This window comes from Dermochelys coriacea, chromosome 3, assembly GCF_009764565.3.
Source record: "Dermochelys coriacea isolate rDerCor1 chromosome 3, rDerCor1.pri.v4, whole genome shotgun sequence".
In the NCBI taxonomy this organism is placed as follows: Eukaryota; Metazoa; Chordata; order Testudines; family Dermochelyidae; genus Dermochelys; species Dermochelys coriacea.
In genome coordinates this window covers 131,967,181-131,994,757 of record NC_050070.1, presented here as the reverse complement: position 1 = coordinate 131,994,757, position 27,577 = coordinate 131,967,181, and the positions used below count along the sequence as shown (strand labels likewise).

Genomic DNA, 27,577 nt, shown 5'->3' with positions numbered 1-27,577 from the left:
AGGAACAGGCCCAGTGGTGTCTGGCCAGAACCCAGGGTGCTCAGGGCTTCCCTCCCTGCTGGATCATGGGGCAAGTGACCACAACCGGAGCAGGTTCCCCAGCACTAAGACCCTGGTGGGATGGCAGGCAGGATGCTGAGTGCCAGCTTGGCTCCTACGAGCATGCTCATTGCTCAGTAACATCTACTAAAGCTGCTGCCCTTGCTGGGAATTAAAGTTTAAAGCGAGGCAAACTGGGGGGGAATGAGCAGGTCTGACCAGGAAGTGGAAACTGACTGTGTGGGGGGTGGTTGGGGGGGGTGTCAAACAGCAGGAGGCAGGGACAGGAGAGGGACTGAGGAGCAAAATTTTGGGTAGGAGCTGGGCTTCAGGCCAGGGTTGAGGTGGTGGCAGAGAGGGTAACAGTTAGCCCAGTGGGATGAGTCACCTGGCCTGTTTGCAAAAATGCGGGGCTGGGGGGGGAGACGGAATGGTTTTCGTGCTTAGGAGGAAGTGTTCGGAGAGGAAAAAATAAGAATTCCTGGGTTGCTTGCAATTTACAGCTAGGAGAAGCCACAGTAGAAACACAGAAGTAAACATTGCACAAGTAAAACATGCCTTTTTAGTCAATAGTCAGTAAGGATAAAACATGTCCTGCTCCCTGCTTTAGCTGCATTTTCCTGTTTCTGTGACCTACCCTTACTTGTTGCTGCCCCAGCCTCAGTCAATCCTTGTTAGAGAGAGCAGAATAAGGAGCCTCCCTCTGATCCATCATTATAATGCTCCAATAACTAGCCAGCCAGGTGCACTCACACATTGGGGAACTGACACCTTCATGGCACACTGGCCCTGGACGCTGAACACAATTGGGCTTTTCTTTTAAAAGGTCTCTAATTTTGGGCTAGGAACAATTTTCAGTTGTGTCCAAACAGACAATAATACAGGCCATTTACTGTACAGGTGAAGAGAGCAATAGGGAAATCTGCATTGGCTGCAGATCTGGATTGGGACTGCTGGTGAGATATGCACTGGCGAAGCATGCATCTGATGAAGTGGGTTCTAATCTATGAAAGGTTATGCCCAAATAAATTTGTTAGTCTCTAAGGTGCCACAAGGACGACTCCGTTATTTTAGCATGTCTACTGTGATCTGTGCTTGTCGCATTCTGGGTTGTGACCCAGCTAGTCTGTTCCTGGCACTCTTTACAGATTGGGGCCATCACCTCAGTGATATGTCCATTCAATCACTGTAACCATGGCATTGGCTCTCTCTCTCTCTCTCATGCTGAAGCACAGCATAATCTGATTTCACAATCACCTCAGCAATATATGTTCCTCTCTCTCCACGCTTAGGTGTGAGAGGATACTATAGGGATGTTAAACGATTGTGTGAAAAGTAATGTGGCAACTAAAAGTATCATATTGTAGCTTTTATTGTCTACATACTATATTGATATGCAAAAATAAATGCATTATCATTACTCTAATATTCTAACTCATTATCTAAAAAAAACCCCATAGAGGGTACAAATATGCTTGCGCCACTTGCCCAGGGTGCTAAAATGCCTAGTTACAGCTCTGGTAGTTCCAACAGTCTGCAGTGAGCATATGGGGGTGTAGTTAGCACTATTAAGTGACCTATTAATCACTTACTTAACAGATCTGTGTAAATGTAAAGCATTCCAGAGTGTTGGTGAAGGAGAAATCAAGAGAGAGTGAAATCAAAAGGCACGTCTAGGGTTTTGATTTAAACAGTGTCAGCAAATGCTCTCGGAAAGAAGAAAACCCTTCCACCACAGGACTGTAGCCAGAAAACTGCACTTAAAGTCTTTGGCTTAAAAAGCACCTCAACAGCAATAAATACATAGGGAAATGTATTGGAAAAACAGCCTGCTGGCTCTGCTTGTAGGACAGACAGCAGGCCCAAGTTCAAACCCAACCTCGGTGTTACTTCTGTAAATTTGGCATTCCCTAGAGGAGGCAAATCCAATCTGCAATGCCTGTAATAGTGCTGCTAATAATTCACACTACAAGTGCTTTCCACCTGCGCTCTCCATGCACTTTACAAACATTCATTTATCTGCAGCAACTGTGAGGGAAAAGTCAACAATGTAAGAAACTAACTAGTGTGTGTGCACGCACCAATCTGAACTACTTATCTCTGTCTCATCAGCCGTGTATGGCGATAGATTCTCCTGTAGTTTTAGCTTTTGGTGCAGAAGAACCTGCAATGCAGGGCTTCAGTTATCCTGAAGGAAGTTGCCCTGGAATGCGGTACAGGGCAGCCAGGATATCCTATATGGCCTTAAATATTCCATAATGTAATCCTGGTTTTACAGATGGAGAAACTAGGCATCTCACTTAAACTCTTTGCCTTAAAGTGACAGCGTAACCAAGCATAAACCCAGAGCTCCTTTTCCCACACTTTAACTGAGAGACCCAACTTTCCGAAGTGAGCTGTAGCTCACGAAAGCTTATGCTCTAATAAATCTGTTAGTCTCTAAGCTGCCACTAGTACTCCTTTTCTTTGCAGCTAGCTATCAAATGAGTTAATTTTGTAAAGAACAGAACTGTTCTGCCTCACTTACCTAAATAGGCTATATGTATTGATACTAATGATGGGAGAATGTTAAAAGGATCATCCGATTGGAGGCTGTGAAGTGGTTGCAATTCTGTATGGCCACTGCATGTTTAAAGCAAAGAGTAGCCCTTTTCCCAGTACAGCAACTCTAATGGAAGAAAATACAAGAGCACTAAACATTGCTTTTAGCACTTGATATATAATATTTATAACATGGAATGAAAAATAGGAATAGGGAAGTAGAAAATGAGAGAGAAATTTTAAACCTCCAGAAAGCTTTAATTTGAGTTATTTTGTCCAAACTGGGTTTGCCTATGCTTAGCTCATATTCTTACTTGTTTTAGCTGAATGGCTGAGCTACACAAGGAAGACATTAGTAACTGAGAGGTGGTGTTTTGCTTAGGAAGTTCTGAGGCAGACATGATACAAAATGGAAATTCATCCGAAAGCAAGGACCTGAATTGCCAGCTCTGGAATCAAGTTATTCATAGCACAGGGGAGAGAGCTGGGCCAATACTGTAACATATAAATGAATGTGCTTTGAGTGTCTTTAAGCACCTTTTTATGTTCCATTAAGTTTCTAATGAATTAGTTTGCTGGCAGGAATATTACCCTGACAGCAAACTATGAAAGCATATTGTAGAATATTCATAGAGAATGAATGTTGAACCTGTAAATTTGAATATTTGTTTACATTAAAATCTGATTCAGAGTTCTGCTCATCCAATCAGGGAGCAGACCAAAACCACATGATCATTCTGAACAGCTCAAATTTCAAATACTGAATGCAGCAACAAACTCATCGGTGAGCTACACACCAAGAATTGTTCACAGAAATGATTCAGTGAATAACTTCAAAAAACAAATGTAAGCAAGTTGACCTATTTGTAGCTCGGTCCTCTTCTGCTTACAGTGGCCCAATTAGTTGAATTACATTAAATTTCCTCAAAAAGAAAAGGAGTACTTGTGGCACTTAGTACTTGTGACTAACAGTTAGTCTCTAAGGTGCCACAAGTACTCCTTTTCTTTTTGCGGCTACAGACTAACACGGCTGCTACTCTGAAACCTGTCATTAAATTTCCTGTATACAATATGTATAGTGCCAAATTCTGCCCACAGGCGACCATTGTTCCCACTGAGATCATTGTACATGTATGTGTCAGAGTGGAATTTGGCCCCTTGGTGTTACAGGATTTTTTGCTGTATTTGCCTGCATGTGGGAGCTTCTTTTTTGAGAACACGCAGGAGGAAGCTTGGTCACCCATTATCTATCAACATGCTTTTATGTTGGCAGACTTGCAGGATGGGCATGGTGATGTGGTGGGAGGGAGACATGGAACTTTCCTCTTATCTGGATCTATGATCTCTTTATATGAAACTCAGCTAAAAACCTTTTTTTTTTTTTTTTTTTGGGGTACATTAAGCAAATTACTGTTTTACTCCTTCACAGAACAGCAGGCAGTCGCCAAATAAGTGTTTGGCTTCTGCAAGGCCTCTGTGAATGTGTTGGAGAGCTGGGTGATAGTGCTGACCTTGGTACTTAAAGTCTGTAGTTGATACTGTAATTGACAAAATCCTGTACGTTTTTTGTTTTGGAATGAATGTTCATGCTTCTCAATGTTCACTCTCACCCATTCCTAAGGGCTCTCTCACCCAGCCATTTTAATATGATGATGATGAATGAGTCACATAATGGAAAGGACCTAAAGGCCATTAAGGAGATGCTGGTTGTTATTTGGATGCAAGTCAGGCATGAGTGTCAACTTCATAATTGTAAGAGAGCATCTGGGTCTGATCCTGTGAGGTGCCGAGTGTCCTCTGCTTCCACTGACTCATCCATTTAAAGAGTGCATTAATGGAGAAGATTGCGGGATAAAATCTAATTACAGCTCAGCGTATCAAATCTGTGGCATGGCTGCTGTCTTATCAGGCTTTTTGGATAGATCTGTGAACTTTATTCTTCTGTCTCTGTCCCTATTATCCTTCAATAATACCCAGCATGTACGAGAAGGAGAGTTCTCCTTGGAGACTAAATACACTACTGCTGTACTGCATGTTGCCTTCCAAAAGCCAGTGAGTGGAAACTTCCAAGGTTGCTACACAATGTAAGCAGCCCTGGGCACGGCATCGCGCAGCTGCTGACACAGGGTGCAGGAGCATCGTGGGAGTTGTAGTTCCATGTGTGAAGGGCCATTCCCTCTCTCTTCTATGGGGCCCCTCAGAGCCTGGGAACACAGGCAAGAGGCAACCCCCCCATCCGCTCTCACACATACACACTTCCCCTGCTTGAGTCCTCCCACTCGCAGCTTCTCTGCCACCTAGTCTCTCCCCAGACCTGCCTTCGGAGCTTGGCCACCTTTCAGCCATGCCAATCAGGGCAGCGGTGGTGGGTGGTTGGACGGGACAGGGAGTCCTTGCTGGGGCTGCTGTGACAGAGAGAGCTGCTACTGACAAAGCTGACAGGTGGAAGTATATGATTCTAGTCTTCTCCCCATTCCTTTGCCAGTCTATTGCACCACTGAAAATGCAGACCTTTATTTCCAGCTACCCTGTTTTACAGAATAAAATTCTTTCTTGGAGAGCTATCCAAATAGCCTACACCATTGGTGATGTGGGCCAGAGTTTTCAAAAGTGCTCAGCACTCACAATTGGGGCCATTCTCCCTTCCCCCATCATCTAGGCATCAAAATAAGTGGCTCTTCTGAAAAATCTAGCTCAAAATGTTTTATAAAACATACCCAACCAGAAGACTTAAAGTTTACTTGCACTAAAGCTCTTATATCGTCATCTTCAGGTAACGTCAGATTTTCTTTTTTGGAGGGCTAGGAGGGGGAACCTAATATATTGGTCACAGAATGCAGGCCATCAGGATGCTACACTTCGACTAATTCTATTGCATATATGGTAACAACTTGAGCTGTCTGATATATGCAGTATTATGCTTGGAGGAAAAAATTTGTCTTCTTTTCCACTATTGCTTTGGCTTTTTTTTTTTTTTTTTTTTTAATTTTTATAATGCATTTAAGGCTGGTAGCCAGTTGGATAGCTCCAGAAACAGAAACCCTCTATTTAGCCACAGAATGGGTATAGCATGGGCAGTGGCCCTACAAGCTTCCTTTGATGGTATTAGAAACAGTACTAATCCATCTGGAGGTACCATCTGCAGGGGTCAGAGAGGCCTGGTTCAGTCTCCAGAGCCCATTTAATCCTCAGCCTCTGCTAAGACTGCCAGCAAAGCTGGCAATTCTGATGAGTCTTGTGCACACACCTGTCTACTAGAAATTGCACTGAGACCAACCAATGTAGAACCTACCTGACAGATGAAACCAGTAGATGAGCACTGCCGAACCCACAGGCTGAATTTCCGCTTTTTCCTTTTGCGTAGCTCCCGCTCTGTGCATGTGGCAATGAAAACTGGGTCCTCATCGATCAGCGGTTCATGTAGCACCTATGATCAAAATAAGTACATTAAAGTACTGTTATTTCTAAACAAAGTAAAGTTTCCTGAGGCAACGCTATCTCTCTGTGTCATTATTGCACTTGCCACCCCATAAGAGAGAGAAATGCTACATTTGCTCAGTTCTCTCATCTAGCAGAAGCACCATGGCCTATTGCCACAAGACAAAATGCTCTCTTGAGCATGGAGGACTATGTGAAAGAAGTGAAGTGCTTAGGAGTCTATCCCTGAGTCTATCCACCCTAATTTTAATTGTCCCCAATGCTGACATTGGACTGCATTCATGTCTTCCTCGTCACAATATTATTTGCCTCTCCAGGTGATTTATAATGTGAGACTATCCCATGAGAATTTCAAACACATGCTTATTCATAAAAAAATGTTTGTTTTATTTTGCAGAGTGTTTTTCATGCCAATTATATCCTACAGTATTTTGCAGGTTTACGTGACATAGTTATTGAGCAAGGAATAACAAACAGCAGAGGGGGAGAGAAATTAGAGGTACTCAAGGGAGATAAAGATGCTTTCTGAAGCTACATGAGAAGAGATGGAGATGAAGGGATTTTGTTCTCGATTCCAGGAGCTGCAGAGGAGAAGGCTCTTGCACCAGTAGCGGTGAGATTCTGTGAAAGGACACACAGGAAGCTAGGGCTAGATGAGCTGAGAGAGCAGGAACAGGAATATAAAGAGGTACATTCTATGACGCAGACTGGAGCAAGTTCAGGGAGTGTTTAAAAAATGGGGCAATCTTGTACCAGCAATATAGCGTGAATGGGGAGCCAGTAGAAGTATTTGAGGATGTGGATTATATAGTTTGTGCTGCTTTAAGTGTGCATGAATAGCAGCAGCAGCAGCAGCATTTTGCGCGTGCTGGGATGTGGGAACACCGTAAAAACGAAGGCACAATAGTCATGCTGAGTGGAGAAGACGACATGAAGGTGGGACACTATGCACGTTTTCAAAAAAGATTTGCACTGGTTGCAAATGGCTTCTATTAAACAAGACCATAGAAGTTTCCATTCTGGAACAAGATAACTGATCTATCTGACAGGGGCTAGTCCTGGAGGCCTCAGAGAAAGGTGGAACAAGCCTGACAGTCAACCTTAATTCCAGCACTTCCTACCTCAAATGTTTGACTCGGCAATCTTGATATTTTTTAACATAATATTTTGTGTGGAATTCTTTACAAAGGTGGAGTTCCTTTAATGGTCCAGGAGTTGCTTGTAGAGGAGTGTTCCTATCACTCCTATTGCCTTGTGGGCTGCCACTGTGGGTATGCACAGTTGTGTAGTGTGAGGACATAAACACAAAGCCATGCTATAAGCAGTAACTATAGAAATCCATGACTGGGAAGTCCCTCTTTGATTAAGCACACCCTGGAATACATTCTGGTCCTCTCTGGTACCTGTGGAGGATCAGGAACTCTATAACCACTCCACATCTCCCTTTCCTGATGATAAAAAAATAAATCAAACAAATTATCAACTGTGTGGGTCTTGTATATATTTTGAATTGTGTGTGTGCGCACAAAAGAAACTTAAACTTAACAGGTGTATTCATCTGTATGCATCTAATTATAAAAACAAAACAAAACAGGGCACTTTCTTGCAATTTCACTGCTGCATTAAACCTGGGGTGTGTGTGGAGATGTGGCACACCCCTGGGTAAAGCCACCTCACAGGTAGCCATTTGTCTCTCAAATATGGAAGTTAAGACATCATTCCTTCAATCCAGAAGAGAGAGACATGTTCTCAGTCCCATGGTTGCTGCATGCCTTCATTTAGAGACACTCCAGGTTTTAATGGCTCATAAAACATTCACGGCACCATCTGAAAGCACTCTGGCAAAATGTAGTTTACCTACAGAAATATAGATGAAGATGTGAGGCGGCATGCAAATTCTCCTGGCTGTTGGGGAAGTTGCCAGCCCACCTCGTGCCAGTTATCCCCAAAATGAATGAACTAGTTTCTTCCTTTAGGATCAAGTCAAATAACTTATAATTTAAGTATGCACAACACTTTGCACATTTGTAGCAACTTTTCATTTGAGGATCTCAAAGCACACTGCAAATATTAATTCTCTCAACACTCCCTTGGGGTGGATATTTATACATATTTTGCAAATGGGGAAACTGAGGTACAGAGAGGTTGTGACTTGCCCAACATCATCTCACTTAAACATCTGGTACAAATCTATATTCAATCATGAGCCTTCCTAAAAACGGAAAAAACAACAAAAAGGGGGATTGATCAGTTATTTATTTCCCTTTTTCTAGTTTCTTAAACTGGCTATTGTTTAGTACTTCAGTGTGTGGGTGGGTGGGGTGATGTACAATGTACACACACATCCTCTACTGGTCGGAATCTGCACTGCATAACAGCACCTCAGGTCCTATACTGGTAACAGCTAACACGGATATCCTTGTAGAGAAAGTGGCCAGGTAAGCCTCTGTGCCTGTGGAGCTTTGGAGATATGACCCTGTTGTCACCAGAAAGTTCTGAGGGACCATGGTATGTGACATAGCAACAAACGCTGCAAGCCTAGGCACCCATGGATTTATTATAATGTTATAATATAATATAATAATATTTGTTATAATATAATTCTCTTAGAACTCCTATCAGAACATCCTTCTGCTGTTGAGCTTCCAACCTGATACAATCTTCAGTAAAGCAAATAGTACCCAAGTGGCAACAGATGAAGCATTGTTCCCAGTAGTTGAGCCTCAAAACCCCCTTCCTGCTGGCTTTTCCAGGTAAAGACAGTGATTTCTTTACATGCGTTTGTTGGGGAGGGATGGGATACCAGGGAAATTCTCCTGTCCTCCTAAACAATGTGATCCAGATTCTCAGCTTCTTTAAAATCTGTGTAATTGAAGCTAATGGAGCAACAACAGGATCTGGCTCTCTAATTGGTTCTGTACTTTCAATAACTTCCCAACTTGGGGCAGGGGGTATTATTTCCTCTATGTACATTTCTGTTTGCATTATCATATACTAAATATACCATAATACAGGGTTAATCAACTAGTTTTTGTCAAGGTCCAAATTTCTTGTCAAAGTCCAGACTCCAGAGAGAAGAATACAAAAAACAGTAACAATAATAAGTAAATAAGACTTCAATGTATGTTCAAAAGCATCTGGGGGTCTAGATTTGGCCCACAGTCCACCTGTTGACTACTCCTGCCACAGTACCAAGCTGTTTACCTCATTCTTCAACTTTGAATATTAGATTTCCCATCCCCTTGTACAAAAGGAGTTCACAAAATCCCCAAGTGTGATGTCTTCTGTAGCATATGCACCTCAAAAGAGAGCTTGCAAAAGTTTAGCATTCATTTAAAAATATATGATGTGGATTTTGGGATAGGAGACAGGAATTTGTGTCTCTGAAAAATGGTAAGCTGCCCCAATAACACATGTAATATGATGCCCCTGGATAGGTTATCATCAGCAGGAATTGAAGGCAGGACCTCAAGCATGAGCCTTTACTGCTGGAGCTAAAAAACCCAGGCTTCATAACTCCAAGGCTATACCAGACTCACAAACCTCCTGTGGACTAGCAACAAGAAACTGACAAGCACCACAACCTTAGCATTGATTACACAAACCATCCAATCAAGATAACAGAAAGGAATTGAAAGGTAAGAACATGCATCTGTTGGGGAGGCAGAGGCGGGGGTGGGGGGAGAGGACTGACAGGAGATGGGCCTGTGCCAAAACCCCTGATTTGGGGACCACAGGATTTGAGGATACTAGAAATCCAGATATGGATAAGAAGGCTGCAGCTTGGGTACCAAAACCTTTTTTTTTTTTTTTTTTTTTTAAAGCCAGCCAGTAAAAACATATTGGTGGACACACAATTACCTTGGCTGCCTTAGGAAATGTTAACTCAAACTATCCAGAAACAAGTGACGGAATAGAAACCTCTACACACAAAATAGCACCCCCAAAGTTCTCCAAAAATTCCTGGGTCAGAGAAAAATGGGGGGTTTTCCACAACATAATTGCCATGGCTATAAACAGGACACATCCAACAGCCTATCAGAATGAGCTCTTTCTTGCCATTTCCCCTTGTATCTGTTCAACAGGATTAATATTTGTTTTCGCTTGGCCTTTAATTCTGAATCTGATACTTAACCTTATTTTACCATCTGCACCCTGGGCAATTCCAAGTTAGAGGTTTTTTTCCCCTCTTGCTTCAAGCTGGTGGAGCCCCAGTCCCTTAGGATATTGGGTATACAATTCCTGTTGACTCCACAGAGAGCTAGAGCACTCAGCCCCTTGCAGGATCAGGTCTGGATTGTACTCCAGTATGATACTTATTTCTGTGATTGTCTTATTATTTTGAAGAACAGACTTAAAACCTCTTTCTCATGTCTCATTATTTTTGATGCAATGTTGTGGTGGTTGATGTTCAGCTTGATACGGCTGAAGGGTGCTTTATAAAATCAACACACACGTTGACAAGGGAGCCTAGGGGTGGGGGAAATGGGAGCGAAGAAAGGCTGTCACCTTTAAAAAAGAGAGAGAGAAAGAAAGTCTCCATACAAAACAAAGCACAAATATACAGACTGCGTGCAGAGATTCAGACACTTAGTCATCGCAAATGTGGTACAGGTGATTCTATTGATTAAGTTTTCAGACCTTGTATGGGGGGCAGTATATGTGGGAATCACATTACTCGCTAATGGGATTTGTGCTTTTCAAATCTCGCACAGGAATCCAACGTTTCGAGCATTTACAAACACGGTGATCAAGCTTCTAAGCCCTTGATTTTTGCACCCACTGAAGTCAATGGGTGGGATGCCCCATCCTTGGAATGTTTTCTGTGTTTTGATTTGCTGTTTTGCCTTGGCATCAGAGACAGCACCTTGCCAGCGTGGCCTAACATGAAGAGTTCTGTCTTGTGGCTCCTACCTCAAACTGATTAATGTCTGGACCATGAGTTGCTGCACGGTCCTGAATTTTAAAGCCACAATGGTTGGCTGGTATCTCTCTCTTCTCTACGAAACAGGCAAATTTCTGTTATTTATTACTTAGCTCTATTTATTTTTAGCCACACTTCAATGGCAAAATATTTGAGATAAGACTTGCCATACTGGGTCAGGTCACACATCTACCTAGTCTGGTATCTTGTCTCTGATCATAGCCAATACCCAATGCTCCAGAGGAGGGCAAACACTATTATAACACATCTCTTTTTGCAATACTATAGCACAGGAGACAGACAAGAAAGAATGTCCTTTTGCGGCTCTCCACAATAGATCAGCTTTGCACCCTGAAAGCATGACCTTGATTAAAAGGTATTTCAAGTAGAACATTTTGAATTATATTTGTTTTATTATTTTCCTAAACTCCTGAAGGTGGGAAACAGAATCGTCCACAGAGCTGTTTGCTATATTTAACATTTTGTGCTGTGGATGGAAGAATGAATGATATAGGTTGCGAGTATTTTAAGTTACATTTCCTTGATCTTGGTTTATTTGGTTACTTATCAGTTTGTGTGGCAATAATCAGATAAGTAACTGTAATAATAATAGCACAAGTTTCCATGTTTGGTTTCTCAATGTCTTATATTAAACTTGCTCAGTTTACAAGCCTGAAGTCTCCCCCTAACTGCAACCTGAACCTGGGATCTAACAATCCAGCTGGGTTCTATCTGCCTTCTACACCAGCACCAATAATAAAGAGTCCACAATTAGAACTTGGTTGACATTTTTGTCAGCATGCGGGCAATAAGATCCATCGCTGTAGGGCCAACAGCAGTGAAAACATGTTTTGATCAGTAAGGCAAAAAGACATGGCTCAAAAGACAGAGCCAAACCCTAAGTGGCTGGGCACCTGCAACTTCTACTGTTTTTGAGAATTGCAAGCCTCTCAGATCTAAAAGGTGCCACTGATACTCAGTCATAGTCCCACTGCATTGTGTCTTCATACTGTAATATCTAGCTCTCTCTACAGGCAACTCCTCTGCAGTTTCGGTATTAATGGTCATTGGTAAATAACCTAGAGTATGTAGCAAGCTAGGATTTCAACTGCCAATAAGTTAACTCTTACCTGGGTTTGGGAAGGCCTAAAAGCAGAGTCAAAGCCATACTGCAGAGTGTCCAGAAAAGGCTGAATTTTGTAGAGGCCATGTGTCATCTGGCTGGAACGGAAGGCCACAATGTGGAAGTACTTCAGGATTTTCTCAAACCGCGGCTGTGTCATGATCAGCGCTATGCTCCTGTTGCTGTAGAAGCCACTGCTCCAAATGCTGAGGACGGACTCGCAGTGGTGAATGCTTGTTGAGATCATGTAGCCTAGGAAGGCTTTCATTTCTGTTAGAGTGACATCCATCCAGGCATCATCTTTGCCAAATCTCTCCTGGTACTTCTTGGCATACATGTTGGTTTGTACCACCATGTTCTTTAGTACATTGTCATGGACAAAGAGCTGAAAAAAGTCCATGGCACTGGCAGTTTGGGGCATTTTACGGGTTGGACCTAGAACAAAAGTGGGGAAAAAACAAGCTCATTTCTGATAAACTATTCATCATAGTAGTTAATTAGACTGATAACTACCAACTATTAGATCATCCAGTCCCTTGCAGGAGAGTTTCCTATTGTACATTGTCTAGTCTACACAAAGTCCCAAGTGATGGGATTTGGGCCACTTCCTTTGTTAAATTATCCCACTGAATAACCAATCTGTGTCAGAAATTTTTTCCTAATATTCAATCTTAGTTTCATATAATTTTTTCTGGTTACATCCCATATATCACTCTAAATAATTCTTCTCCCTCTTCAATATTTATGCCCTTCAGCTATTTATAGACTGTCACATTCCCTCCTAGGCCTACTAGTCTACACTTAAAATTTAGGTCAACATAGCTACAGCGCTCAGGGATGTGAAAAATCCACAGCCCTGAGCAATGTCAATCTAACCCCCAGTGTAAATGCGGCGAGATCGATGGAAGAATGCTTCCGTTGACCTAGCTACCATTGCTTGAGAAGGTGGTGCCCCTACAGCGGAAAAACCCCTTCCATCACTGAAAGCTGTGTCTACACTACAGGGTTATGCTGGCATAGCTGTAGTTATGTTGCTATAGTCCCCGTAGTGGACACATGGCCTTAGTCTCTGAGTCAAGCTATACATATTTAGCCGTCTTAATCTTTCCCCATATATCTGTCCTTCCAGCCCCTAATTGTTGTCATTGCTCCTCCCTGAATTCTCTCCAGTTTGTCCATCTTCTAAATAAGATGGTACTATAAATGCAATATTCTAGGATCAGGCACATGACAGCCATATTGAGAGAGATTCTTGCCTCCATGCAAGGTGACATAATTCCCCTGCAGTCAAAACTTGAATGGCTTTTTTTGCTCCTGTACTGCATTTCAAGCTCCTGTCGAATTTGCTGTGCATTATCAGCCCTCTGTCTTTTTCCATGTTCTCTCTTGGATGCTATTACCACCACCTTGCTGGTTACTACATACACACTGGTGCAACATTGCATAAATCACCACAGTATCTAGGCCATGCTATCTGTGAATCTGATTCGGTACCCTCTGAAATCTATGGAATTTTGTCATTGACTGCAATCAGAGCAAGATCAGGCCTTTGTAGAACAAACTAAAACACCATATGGACAAACTTTTCTATCTTGCATTATATATGATTCTTGTTGAGATATGTTCCTTATTTAGCACATCACCCACATAACAAAGGAGAAACCTTGCACTTCCTCCCTTTAGTTTTGTTTTCTGACTGAACTGCAGAGAAAATGGAAAATAGGCCTAATCCCCTGAGATGGATGGGATCTGAGTTACCCAGGAAAGAATTTTCTGTAGTATCTGGCTGGTGAATCTTGCCCATATGCTCAGGGTTTAGCTGATCGCCATATTTGGGGTCGGGAAGGAATTTTCCTCCAGGGCAGATTGGAAGAGACCCTGGAGGTTTTTCGCCTTCCTCTGTAGCATGGGGCACCCGTCACTTGAGGGAGGATTCTCTGCTCCTTGAAGTCTTTAAACCATGATTTAAGGACTTCAATAGCTCAGACATAGGTGAGGTTTTTCGTAGGAGTGGGTGGGTGAGATTCTGTGGCCTGCATTGTGCAGGAGGTCGGACTAGATGATCTGAATGGTCCCTTCTGACCTTAGTATCTATGAATCTATGGAAGTTTTCAAGCCTTTATTTTATTCTAACAGGAAAAAAAAAATGCAATGAACACTGAATTAGTCTCTAAGGTGCCACAAATACTCCTTTTCTTTTTTTTTTTTTTTTTTTTTTTTTTTGAAAGCATACAGATTACTGTTATGAGCCTTAGCTTCTTAACTCAGTACCATGTCTCCTACGCCCTAAGCAGGCTCCTGTCCCTCTAATGACTTTTGAGCAGACATGAGCATTTGAAATTCTGGTTAATAACAGGAAAGTGTTTTCCTTGCAGTACGTGACTACTTGGGTCCTGATTCAGCTTGAATGTCAAAGGCTTGAAGAAGAGAAGTGTGTAATCCTGTGGCTTTGTATCAGAAAGATTCATTAAAACCTCTTTTGGTTTTGGACTGCCTGGTTTGTACTCCCTGGATTTCTCCTTGAGGGCTTCCTCTTAACTTGGTAAAAACAAAGTGATCATGGGCTAACTTGGCATCAAATTGTGTTTGCTTTACATACATTGTTTCGGCTGCAGTCTCTGTTAAGCTCAAGCTATTTAGTTATTGCCTAGTAAACAAGAAGAACCTTTAGGATATTCTAACTCCATCAAAAATGACACACAGAATGTTAAGGTTGCAAAATTAAGCTATCAATAGTCAGGAAATGGCGGGGGGGGGGAGGGGGTAGTGAACTTCTTTTATGAAAAAAGCTAATACAGGTAGAATTTTATATTCTAGTAAGTGATTATATTGTATGCAAAATAGTGCAGATTTAAAAGCAGCTGAACTGTTATACACTTTACCAAAACAGGAGGAAAAAAACCACTGTGCAGAGTGCAAGTGGAAACTTTCATCATAAATAGTGCATGTTTTTTAGATGCAACTGAGAACAAGGTGTTGTAATGGATATGTTTATGTAGCCCAGACTATAACTGTTGCTGCTGTCCTTTTATCATCATAAAGCCTGTTACAGTGGAGTTCTCTTCTTACTATCAAAGTTCTGTATACCTGCCCGCCCAAACCAGTGAAATGATTTCTGAAAGGCAAACTGGACTACAAAGGATCATGTAGTACAAGTCAGAGAGCACAGTGCCATAGGGTGACTGAATGCACCCCTGTATTCAAATCATACATACCATTGTAATAATCTTTGTACAAAACATGCCTTGAAGTATCATTTGAAAATTAACAACTTGATGGTCAATAATATCATGGTGAAACATATGTAAGGTTATTAATATAAACTGAAATTATGACTGAAATGTGTTTAACCAGATAAGTCTGGGGAGGGGCAGGGCGGGGGGGTAAACCTGTTTCTCAAAGACAAAGGGCAAGCTAACACTTCTCCCTAGGTGTCATCAAAGCTGACTGGCAATCACTGGCATTCTTTGGCAGCCAAGGGGGGCGGGGGCAGGCGCAGATCAATCTGCATTTTAGCAAACAACAACATGGAATCTCTTTCACGACAAGACTCCCTGTCTCCATCCTCACAGCTAACAGGAACTTTATCTAGGGCTAACTCTCAGGAAGATGCATTTCAACAGGTGACAGGACTATAACAGTGAGGCCCAAAACCACCCCACAGACACTCTCTCGCTCTTTCACCTAAGACAACAAAGAAACCAGCCCTTTAGACTATGGGGGCAGATCCTGATATGAGAATTTGGTCAGCTATGTTGCTGGGAACATATGGTAAGGGATTTTACCTTAAACTAGGTCTAATTTAAGTTTAATTACTAAAAAGCATTTTATCTTTATTTCTCTTATAATCATTTCTGACTTCAGTACCTCACACTTTTACTCAAAGTCTCTTTGTAATTAAACTTATTTTATTATTTAATCAAATCAGTGTTGTGTTTAAACTGCATTGTTTGGTAACCCCAATTAAAGTAGCAAACTGTTGTATACTGACCCCCTACAGGGGTCATGGACCTATGACACCTGAACTGTCCATGAAAGGGCTGGACAGTGCAGAACACATGTTTTGGAGAGAAAACTGGGACTGGGAGTGTGTTGGGGTCACCCTGCAGATAGTAACCAAGGCTGCAGGATGCCAGCGTGTATCTGGTGCTTACTGACAGGCTGCTGGTGTTTGAGTTGCTGGATTAGGGCTGTGGCTATAAACAGAAACTCAGGGTTTGACCTGCATGATGGTGGGCTGATTGTGAGCAACCCAAGTTGTGAGCTACAGCAACAAAGCATTGTGAGGCACCCAAGGTTGCAGGGCAGGTCATGACAACACCTCACTAGTTTGGATTGCACCCCAGAACGTGATACTCAGGAATTACCTGCAGGTTGATGTTCAGGACAGCTGCAAAGGAAGGGCAGCACCAAGCAGCTGAGAGAGAGAAAAGGGATCGATGCCATGTTATCAAAATGTTTACATTTTCTTTGGATATCACTTGACTAAGCTTCAATGTTGCCCACTAGATATGGCTCTTTGATAACATGACTTGTATAAGTAGTCTTGCCTAGTTATACTCCTGGGAGAATTCTGTGCCACTGTGCAAGTGCCGAATTAATATGCCCTGCAGCATAAGTGATTCTAATGGGGAGGTAAAGGGAAGTTGCATTTACACCTTTTGCCCACTAGGAGGCACGAGAAAAGAGAGCAGCAGGCTCAGGGGCCCAAGCAGCCAGCCTCAGAGAGGGAGGGCAGAGCCTGCTTTACTCACTGTGCCCTGCCAGCAGGGCCAGGAGAGGAGGCACAAGATACGGGGGGATAGACAAAGTGGGGCACATGGTGTTGCTGAGGTGTCACACAGACTAGGGTTCAGAAGGGATAGTGGGGAAGACTGGGGTGGGGGTACAGGAGCCAGTGGGGTAATTGGGAGTGAAGGGCCACATGAGGACAGAAGAGAGCATGGGGGTTCAAGGACACATGGTGACATGCAGGGCCATCCTTAGGCATATGCAGCATGTATGGAGCAAAAATTTGGAGCACCCCTGGGTCTTCGTGTCCACCCTCCCACCTCTTCCTATCCTGTTCTGACCGTTCCTGCAGGCTGCCCCAGCTGGCTGCTGCAGCTTGGTGAGTCTTCCTCTGGAGAGGCTCTGGTAACTTAAAAGTGGGAAAAAAAGGTCTTCCAGCCTGCCAGAGCTATTAGCACAACACTTTTCAGAGTAGCAGCCATGTTAGTCTGTATTCGCAAAAAAGAAAAGGAGTACTTGTGGCACCACAAGTACTCCTTTTCTTTTTTGCAAATACAGACTAACATGGCTGCTATTCTGAAACCTGTTATTATGTAAGGCACTGAATTTAGCCATATGGAGTGGAAATCTATCAACTTCATGAAAAAACTCGTACAGGTGCCACAAGTACTCCCTTTCTTTTTAGCACAACACTGAAACTGTTAAAGAGCCATTCAAGTGGTAATGAAGCCATTTAATAGGCATTTGCCAACCCCCAGGTATATACTGTCAGTTTCTGAATTTACTGACAAAAACAGTTGTGCATTACTGTGATATTTATTCAGAACATGTTAGGCTACAGGATCTTAGTTTAAAATTTGCTTTAAAAATATTTCATTAGTGTGTTGCTGAAGATTATAAAATCACATCTCTTAAAAAATCCTTGCACAGATTTTTAGATGCTCAATATGAGTATTCATCTTTAGCCTTAAATACTTGGATCTTCAGACATACAGTTTTTTAAATAAATCCTTCAAAAGACCACCCTTATCTAAAATACATATTTTAATTTTAATTACTATAGTACAAAAACTTGCTTCCAAAGTATCCCTTCCTTTCTTGCCTTTCTCCCTTCACACCCCTGTTGAAGACAGCCCTTAAAGTAGGGTGACCAGATGTCCCGATTTTGTAGGGACAGTCCTAATTTTTGGGTCTTTTTCTTATATAGGCTCCTATTACTCCCCATCCCCTTTCCTGATTTTTCACATTTGCTGTCTGGTCACCCTACCTTAATGGGACAACACCCCTTTCCTTCCAGATAGCTGGACAAACCAGTTTCCCTTTCTTTACTTCTATTTGATGAACTACACCTCTACCCCGATATCATGCGGTCCTCAGGAACCAAAAAATCTTAACTGTCTTAGAGGTGAGACTGTGTTATATCGGGGTAGGAAGAGGAACCACTCCCCGCCCCAGCTCACCTCTGCTCTGCCTCCGCCTCCTCCCCTGAGCATGCTGCTGCCGCTCTGCTTCTCCCTCCCTCCCTTCCAGGCTTGCTGCGCCAATCAGGTGTTTGGCGCAGGAAGCCTGGAAGGAAGGAAAGAAGGAGGTGGGTGGGGGAGAAGCGGAGCGGCAGTGGCACACTCAGGGGGGAGGCAGAGGTCAGCTGTGACGGGGTGCGGTTCCTCTGCGCCCTCCTCCCAGTTACTTGCTGCGGCCCCCCCCCCGCCCCAGCTCACCTCCGCTCTGCCTCCTCCCCTGAGTGTGCCGCCGCAACTCCGCTTCTCCCCCCTCCCTCCCAGGCTTGCCGCGAATCAGCTGTTTGGCACGGCGCGCTCGTGGGAGGAGGCGGAGTTAAGCTGGGGTGGGGGGGCCGCAGCAAGTAAGGGGGGGGAGCGCAGAGGCACCACTTGTGGTAACATGAATTTGGATATAAAGAGGTAAAGCAGCCCCACTCCCCAGAGCGCTGCTTTACCGCTTTATATCTGAATTTGCGTTATATCGGACCACATTATATCGGGGTAGAGGTGTATTTTTAAGAGACTCCCTCCAGCAAAATGCACACGTTTAGTAAGATATAAAATCCTTTGTTATGCCTAAAATCTTTGGAAACATTTTTTAAAGTTGGTGAAGTTTTGTAAACATGTATATTGTTATGGAGATCACACAAAGTAAATTAGTGGTCCCTTTTTCTAAAAGCAATGAATATTATTATGTACATACTAAACCTCTGTGACTGATTAATTTAAAATGCCTTTGTTTCAGTGAGTTAAATATGTAGTAATCTGGAATGATTACTTTATGAAGGCTTAAGAGTACATTTAAAATACAAAATCAGCTTAGAAATACTGATTAATAAAATATAAAACAGAGAAGAGCTGCATCATGTATTCCATAATATTTAATGTTGTATTCAGCAGGACAGCTGACTTGTCCTTACTACAAAGTTTTTGCAAATAAATCTCTGACAAACTTCAGGGTATATCAAAAAACCTGTGACTGACATTTTTTATTCTCAAATTTAGTGCTTTTAATTAGGTACCTTCTGCATGTCCAGTCTTCCCCTTCTGGCATGCAGTGGAAATTATGCCCAATTTTCTTTAGAAAGAAATTGTAGAAGAATGTGTTTTTCAAAATGTCATTTGCTTCATTTGGGTTCAGGGATTTGGCTGGAAGGGGGTGAGCAGGGAGGGGAGGGAAAAGAGGAGGGAGACAGTGGGGAGAGGAGGGGCCTAGGGCAGAGCAGGGGTGGAGTATGGGCGGGGGGACACAGGCAGAAGAGGTGGGCTGGGGAGCTAGCCTCCAGCAGTGACAGCTTCACCCACTGCCCATGACAGCAGGTAAGAGCGAGTTGGCTCCCGCACACCCAGCGCATGCTGCAGTGTCCTTAGGCGGGGGTCGTATTCACAGAGCCGAGTGCGCTGGCGCCGCGCATTCTGCGTGAGGGAGAGGGTATGGGGTCTCTGCGGGGAACTGGACTCTCTGCTGCTGTGAGGCAAGCCGGGTGGCTCAGTATCCTTTGCTGCCTCGTCCCTCCCTGCACCCACCCCCAGGTGTGAGCCCGGGCTGCCGTCGGGCATAGGGGCACCAGTTTAATAATACTGCGTAGGGCCCCATAAATCCTAAGGATGGACTTGGGGACATGTGCCTGACTTAATGGGAGAGGCTAGAGGTCAGTCTGGGTCTGCATGCGGGAGGCTCCCCAACTCTCAAACAATCACCGTTCTGCAAAAGAAAAAAAACAACCAACCAACAACCCTGTTCCATATTTCTCCCTCCCATATCCAACAACCCTCTAGGTTCATGCCCAGGCTCCTTCCCTCTCCCACAGCTACTCCATTCCCCCAAGCCTTTGCTCTGCTTCTGAGAAGTGGGGGGGAAAATACAGTTCTGCATTGTAGTGTAAATGAATTATTACTCAAAGTTCTATATTAATATGCCTAGTAAGAAACGTCAAAAAACATTTCCTGTATTTTTTTTTTTTTTTTTGCTGTCTGTATTGTTACAGGCATACTTGCTACTAGATATTTTGAAATAAATTACCAAAATAATTGAAGCTGGCATGATATTATGTTATTTTGACAAATAAAATATGCAAAATTTTAAAAAATTGTGTGCAGAATTTTTAGGCATGGAATTCCCCCCTAGAGTACTAATTATTGCATTCAGCATTAGGACCTTGGCATCCTACAGGGGTGACGAGGGAGGCAATTTTGAAACCCTGCCCTTAGGAGAAGCAGGCTGAGAGCAGGGGCAACAGGTATGTTCATAAGGTAGACGGCTTTATGAAGGTGAAATATTCTGTTCCTGAGACATGGGGATATTGACAGTATGTAGATATTGGGCTCCATTTTCAGAAAGCTGGTTATGCAGTCAGGAGCACAAAACAGTCAATTTCGTGTGTAATTACATTTTCAGTAGCTGTCACTTAAAGTGCAGTTCTGCCTTGAAACGTGATTACGTAAAAGAAACACCATTTTACTCAACAGATCTGCTCTCTGTGCCCATACAGAGTCCTATTTGCTTTCTTTGGTGACAAAAAATAAGATTCTACTACTGTTAGCCATGCAGAACCTACGCAGCTATGGAAGAATGAATTAAATTCATCTCTGGCTTGCACGTCAACATAGTTGTTGACTAAATGTCATTTGCAAGGCCATCTGTCCACCTCTATTATCTTTAAAAAAAATAATTTGTCATATTTTACCAATGAAAATATGGAAGCCGACAAGGATCTTTTAGAGGGTGTGTTGTTTTTTTAAGCACAATTGTTAAGCACACTTTAACAACACAAAACCTGTTACATGCTGAAATGACCAGCCTAAGATAAGTGGGCAAGCTTCTTTAGTTAATTGTCACCACATGAAAAATGTAGCACACATGTATTTTCCACAGAGAGAGCAAACTGTGCAATAAGCCTTGATTAGTGGATTTGCACCTTTAAGTAATTACAAGTTATAGTAGAACCTCATTTACTTGAGCTACACTTATCCAAAAGTTATCTGAAATTGGGTCACAATTCCAGATGTGTATCTTTTGCACTGAGGGGTTTTTGGATATTTGTCCAAAATCTTATTTAGCTGAAAAATTATAAATCCTCTATTATCTTTGAATAAATGGGACTTTATTACCCTGAAAAGAGTCCTGGACTAGGTATTCAGAGTGCATATTAGGAAACAATTATGGACAGATACATGTCCATTTGCAAACTCAATCTTAAAATTATTTTCAAATACACTGGTACTGCCATTGCACCAAGGGTTTTTTGGTTTGTTTTTTGAGGCGGGGGGCATTCCTGAGGCCATAAATACACAGGTAAATTTAAGGAACTGGGTTTGAAACAGTTTCAGATTACACCTGAAACCTACGGGGTTAAATTCAGGAGTCTTAAGAAGCGATCTGGATTGAGCAATGTGGTTTATGTAAATGAAATGAGAGATCTGGTAGATAAGTGGGTGAGGGGAAAAGGCATTACAAGCTTGGAAGGAATGTGTGATTTGGTTACTCAGGAACAATTCTTGAATATGGGCAGTGATGATGTAAAACAGTATTTGTGGGACAAAAAGGTGGGTGCCATGGGGGAATTAGCTGGGTTTGCAGACTCTTCCGAGCAGTCACAAGCTGCAATTAAACACAAACCACTGGCAGCAGGGTGCAGGGTGGGAGGAAAGCAGAATCACCGTTTTACCTCTGGGGAAAAAAAGAGGCTGGGCGTTCACCCCCTGTCAAGGTTCCTTCCCCACTCTGAACTCTAGGGTGCAGATGTGGGGACCCACATGAAAGACCCCCCCACCACACTTCTTCTTACCAGCTTAGGTCAAAAACTTCCCCAAGGTACAAACTTTGCCTTGTCCTTGAACCCTATGCTGCCACCACCAAGCGTGTTAAACAAAGAACAGGGAAAGAGACCACTTGGAAATGTCTTCCCCCAAAATATCCCCCCAAGCCCTACATACCCTCTTTCCTGGGGAGGCTTGAGAATAATATCCTAACCAACTGGTTACAAAATCATCAATGATCCAAACCCCTGGATCTTGGAACAATGGAAAAATCAGTCAGGTTCTTAAAAGAAGGATTTTATTAAAAAAAAAGAAAGGTAAAAATCACCTCTGTAAATCAGGATGGAAAATACTTTACAGGGTATTCAAGATTCAAAACACAGAGGATCCCCCTCTGGGCAAAACCTTAAAGTTACAGAAAACAGGAATAAACCTCACTCTTAATACAGGGAAAATTCACATAAAACAAAAGATAAACTAATCCGCCTTGCCTGGTTTACCTATACTGGTTGCAATATTGGAGACTTGGATTAGGATGGGATAGAGAAAATGGATTTCTGTCTGGCCTCTCTCAGTCCCAAGAGAGAACAACCAAGTAAACAAAGAGCACAAACAAACCCCCCCCCCCCAAGATTTGAAAGTATCTTGTCCCCTTATTGGTCCTTTGGGTCAGGTGCCAGCCAGGTTAGCTGAGCTTCTTAACCCTTTACAGGTAACAGGATGTTGCCTCTGGCCAGGAGGGATTTTATAGCGCTGTATACAGAAAGGTGGTTACCCTTCCCTTTATATATATGACACTTCTCCATTCCTGTTTCTCATCCCAAATCTCCTGTACAAGAAGAGGAGACCAAGAAGTGCTATCATTGTAAGTCCACTAAGCACCTGAGGAATAATTGCCCTTGGCTAAGAAGGAACAGGCAGCAGGTAACACATGAAGCTGCTACTTCTCAGAGCCAGGCTGCCGCCTCTTTCCACACAGGATTTGTAAAGGTTGCTTCTACACAACCAAGCAGTGAGCATATGCATGCTGTTAAACTTAATGGGAAAGTACTCGTTGGCTTAAGGGACATGGGAGCAGAGATTTCTGTGGTCAGAAGGGACCTGATCCAGGAGAAGGATTTGTTGCCAGGGAAAACAGCAGAATTAGAACTGGTGGGAGGTAAAGTTCTTGCACCTATAGCTAAGGTGCATATGGAAACTGGTTGTTTGCAGGCTGAGCTAACTGTTGCAACAGTGGCACACATTTCTTCTGGGAAATGATTTCTCTGATGTGGCAGAATCTGTCACAGGGTTGGTTAACAGCGAGAAGGAAACTTGTGCTAAAAGCCCCGGGGTGGGGGTGAAGTCACATGGACTGCTGGGGGAATAGGAGAGTATCTCTTAAATTCCGCAGTAGCAGTGAAAAGTGCAGCTTTGGGGGCAGGAATGGTCCTAACCAGTTCCTGTAGCCCCAGGGCCCAAGGTAAGTCCCAGACGGAGGGGCTGGACGAAATCAGCTCCTGTCCCGTGATCATCTGCCCGGGGGAGGGGAACGTTCCACCTTGTAGCAGGGAGGCCATCCCGGCTGTTGACTGCCAGGAAGTTGCAGGTCAACAGGGGACTGGGCCTGCCTTGAAGTGCACAGAGACGTGTGAACCGAAGGTGGAAGTTGGGGTCCTGGTGACTGCTGTGGTGGGAATGGACCCCAACCCCTTGCTTCTAGCTGGAAGCAAGCCCAACCTGAGTGAAAGGCGAAACATTTTCTGGCCAGTGTAGGGTCTGTCATAGCTGGTAGCTGTGAGCCCACTGCTGAACCAGGGTCACCTTCCCTTTTGGGGGATACAGGAGTGTCTGGTCCAGTGGGGGGGCCCAAAAAGGGAAGTCCAGATGGAAGGTGAGGGGAGACCGGAGGGTCTGCCCACCTTTTGTAGGAAGGCTCTTTCCCAGGAGGAGGGTGAAAAATCTGCATGTAAAATGCCAGACCCCTCTCTTGTGGATTAGGTTTTAAGGGAAGACTGGGGGTCAGATCTCCTGGAGGGGGGGAGTCCATCCAGCTAACCTGTTGGGGGAAAAGAGTGGGTTGGCCGAGGGGGATCTTACCGATCCAAAGCACTCCATTAAAGAATGTTATTCCTTCCACCCTTGTAAAAAATAACAGTCTCTTCAAGGCTGGGGGAAGAAGAACTCTGCTCTTGAGAAGCTCCATAAGGGGGCGGGGTCCGAGCCGAAGAAATTCCAGAGGGAGGGGCTGAGGGTAGGCATGGTTGCTGTACACCATTTCCTTGCCAAACCCTCAAACACATGTCTGAATTAAAAGCCTTCTCCAAAGAGGCAGAAGAATCTGTACCGGAGCACCTACCAGGAATTTGGGTAATTAAAAGAAAGAAATTGGGAAATGCAATAGACACTAAACAAGCTAAGTTGTGTAAACAAAGCCTGTCCGCTGTAGATTTGCTGTTAATCTTGTGTCTTTTGGTCCTTCATCTATGAGTCAAGACAAAGGAGTTAATACTAGTGGTAAACCCTTTAAAAAAGTGGGACATATATGAGTTGTGGAAGAAACTGTTATACATGCTAGGGGTGGTGACAAGACAGCCCCACAAGCATGTTACTTTTCAGCTTATACCTGTAAACAGATTGGAAGCTTGGCACAGCAGTAAAAGCATAATGGGCCCCCACTGCTGTGTGGAAGGGGAAAATAACGTACACTGCCTCATGGCATTGGTGGCTAAATGTCAAGACACCTACACTTTAACAGATATTGCTGTCTGCATTCTGTTAGCAATACTACACCCCAACCTGTTTTTAGGCATCCGGGGACCAGGAACCCCAAACCTTGCTAGAACACCTATAGATACCATCATATGGTTTAAAGGTACTAAAAGGGAGAGTGACCAGAGGATTTTACATGTATTGCCTCCGCCATAGACAGTGTCCATGTCTCTGGCAGTAAGTTCAGGAGGCGGGTGTGACTTGCGCCCCATAATGCTTTATGGGAATATGCTTATAAACTTATATATGACATAACTGGAATATGTTTTATCCTACATATGCCATTTAATGTATCTCTGTAAAGGTTATGATCTACTAAATATATTCATCCTATTTGTATGCAAGTATCATTTTTGTATTCAAAGTTATCAATATTGGCTATGTACTTGTTTAATTTTAAGTAGCCTCAATGAAGCAATTGGTCAGCTTCCCGAGAAAAGACTATTCTCAGTAAGTACCCAATCAAGAACACTTAAGATAACAATGAACTTGGAGATGCCAATCCATATCAGAGCTTTCCCATGAATGTGGCCTGGCTGGTGAGGAACTCAGTCATGCATGGACATGTGACTTGCCCATGTGACTCCAAAACTCCATCTTGGAGCTGAATTCTGGATAGGAGAGGGTCTCCACCCACAAGAGAAAGTCTATTTAAGCCCCTGGGAGACCCTTCGATTTTGTCTTCAGCTGGCTCAAGAGATAGCCTCTCCACCCCCAAAGGATACCTGAAAGAAACTGGAACAAAGGACAGTAACCACAGGGGTGTGAGTGATTGCTGGACCCAGACTAGAAGGAGACTAGTCTGTAAAAGGAGCTTACTGGAACATCTCTGAGGGTGAGATTTCATCTGTATTCAGTTTCTTACTGTATTAGGTTTAGACTTGCATGTTTTATTTTATTTTGCTTGGTAATTCACTTTGTTCTGTCTGTTATTACTTGGAACCACTTAAATCCTACTTTTTGCATTTAATAAAATTACTTTTTACTTATTTATTAACCCAGAGTATGTATTAATACCTGGGGAGGGGGGCAAACAGCTCTGCATATCTCTCTATCAGTGTTATAGATGGCAAACAATTTATGAATTTATCCTGTATAAGCTTTATACAGGGTAAAACGGATTTATTTGGGGTTTGGACACTGTTGGAAGCTGAGCATCTGAGTGCTGGTGACAGGAACACTTCTTAAGCTGTTTTCAGTTAAGCCTGCAGCTTGTGTGGGATGTGGTTCAGACCTGGGTCTGTGTTTGTAGCAGGCTCGGGTGTCTGGCACAACCAGGTAGGGTTCTGAAGTCCCAAGCTTCCAGGAAAAATGGGCTCAGAGGTAGTCCCAGCATATCAGATGGCAGTCCCAAGGGGATTTTCTGTGATCCAACCTGTCACAGGTACCACATGAAATCCGCTGCAGATGGCTGAAACAGCAGCAACTTTCAGAACAAGTTGGCTTAATTTTATACTTTGCATGTGGAAGTAATGTCTATCTCAAAGTCAATCAACAGGGCAATGGCTCCTTAATCATGTGGGGGCAGGGGTGGTGGAAAAATCAGTCATGAAGACAGTGAGGAAGCAAAGGCAGAGAAAACTACACTGGAAACCTGATTCAGGAGTAGATATGAGACCCTAGCCCTTATACTGTGTGCATTAAAAAGAGTGAGCTCTGGCTTTAATAATGCTTACTGCAGCTGCCTGCAGGCAAGAAATAAGTTGTAAAAATGGTAAAGCATCCAAGGAGGCTTAGGAAAACAAAGAAAAAAAAGAAACAATTTAGGTCTTGATCTTACAAATGAGACTAGCAGACATGGTTCCCTGCATCTGCATGGAGCCCCACCCAGTATGTGCAGGTGCTTCACTGGGGCTCAGTACAGGACTGGGCCCTTAACGATCAGTCCCCCAGCACTGCCACAAAAATGACATTCAGCAGATAATTCATTTGAATTTCACATTTTGAATAAATTACTTTTTTCTCTATTTGCTTAGTTAATAAGGCTGGGAAAGCAATGTGCTTCGACTAGCCTAATGAATTTCATACATGCAAAATTAATATTTGATATCATTCTCCCAGTTATCATTACCTTCCCACCATTAATAACTCATCAACAGAGTTTACAGACTGAGAGCAAGAGATTTGATAAAGTACACGTCACAGGGCACTTCTTCAGCTACCCGATGAGCAGCTCTGCTTACAAACACACACAATCTGTTATTTTTTTCCACCACATGCACCCTCAGCCCTTTGTTTCAAACCAGGAGAGGCCATAACATCGGTACATAGCAGAAGAAGCCTTTCACAGAGCTTCTTTCCTTCACCCTCCCCTTTACTTCCTGTTCTTCCCATTAAAAAGCCAATTGCCTCATTAGCTCAACAACTGCCACCAAGTGTCAGTAATCCATCCCCACCAGAGTAACAGGTTGATTGATTCCAAGTAAGCCTGCAGCCGTTTCTGGGCTACAGCAACTTCAGTGACCAGGGTGTTTACAAATAGCACCCTGTCACAGTATATTGCTAGGCACTGATGGGATCCCAAACTCTCTCCACCTTTGAAGCTTAAATAATGGATGAAAAATTATGCTGGTGTTTGACGGAAGAGCGTGTGATTTGTAAAGACAAGAACAAATCCCTATTTTGGCTCTTACATAATAGGTTTCCTGCTCTCATAGCATATGAGCACATAGCATATAGCAAACTTTGAAATGTCCGAATTTCCTGTGGAACAGAAATTCAGTTTTCCAACCAACCCTGCTCCCCGTAGCTTGGGAGGAGTTCACCATGAGT

The 27,577-nt window shown here is 43.2% G+C and overlaps 1 protein-coding gene and 1 long non-coding RNA gene across 2 annotated transcripts in view; one reads left to right on the top strand and one right to left on the bottom strand.

Annotated features, from left to right (window-relative positions):
* Positions 1–14,555, top strand: part of LOC119853585 — a 56,973-nt gene extending 42,418 nt beyond the window's left edge. Inside the window, exons 2-5 of the long non-coding RNA XR_005292137.2 lie at positions 8,629–8,771; positions 9,456–9,656; positions 11,231–11,318; positions 14,441–14,555. This is a non-coding gene — a long non-coding RNA (uncharacterized LOC119853585). The remainder of the gene's footprint in view (positions 1–8,628; positions 8,772–9,455; positions 9,657–11,230; positions 11,319–14,440) is intronic.
* The window catches only part of PGBD5 (piggyBac transposable element derived 5), an 89,463-nt gene that overhangs the window by 27,029 nt on the left and 34,857 nt on the right, over positions 1–27,577 (bottom strand). The window contains exons 2-3 of the mRNA XM_038396811.2: positions 12,073–12,500; positions 5,873–6,007 (exon numbers count right to left, since the gene is read on the bottom strand). Coding sequence (XP_038252739.1) covers positions 5,873–6,007; positions 12,073–12,500 — 563 coding nt within the window. The remainder of the gene's footprint in view (positions 1–5,872; positions 6,008–12,072; positions 12,501–27,577) is intronic.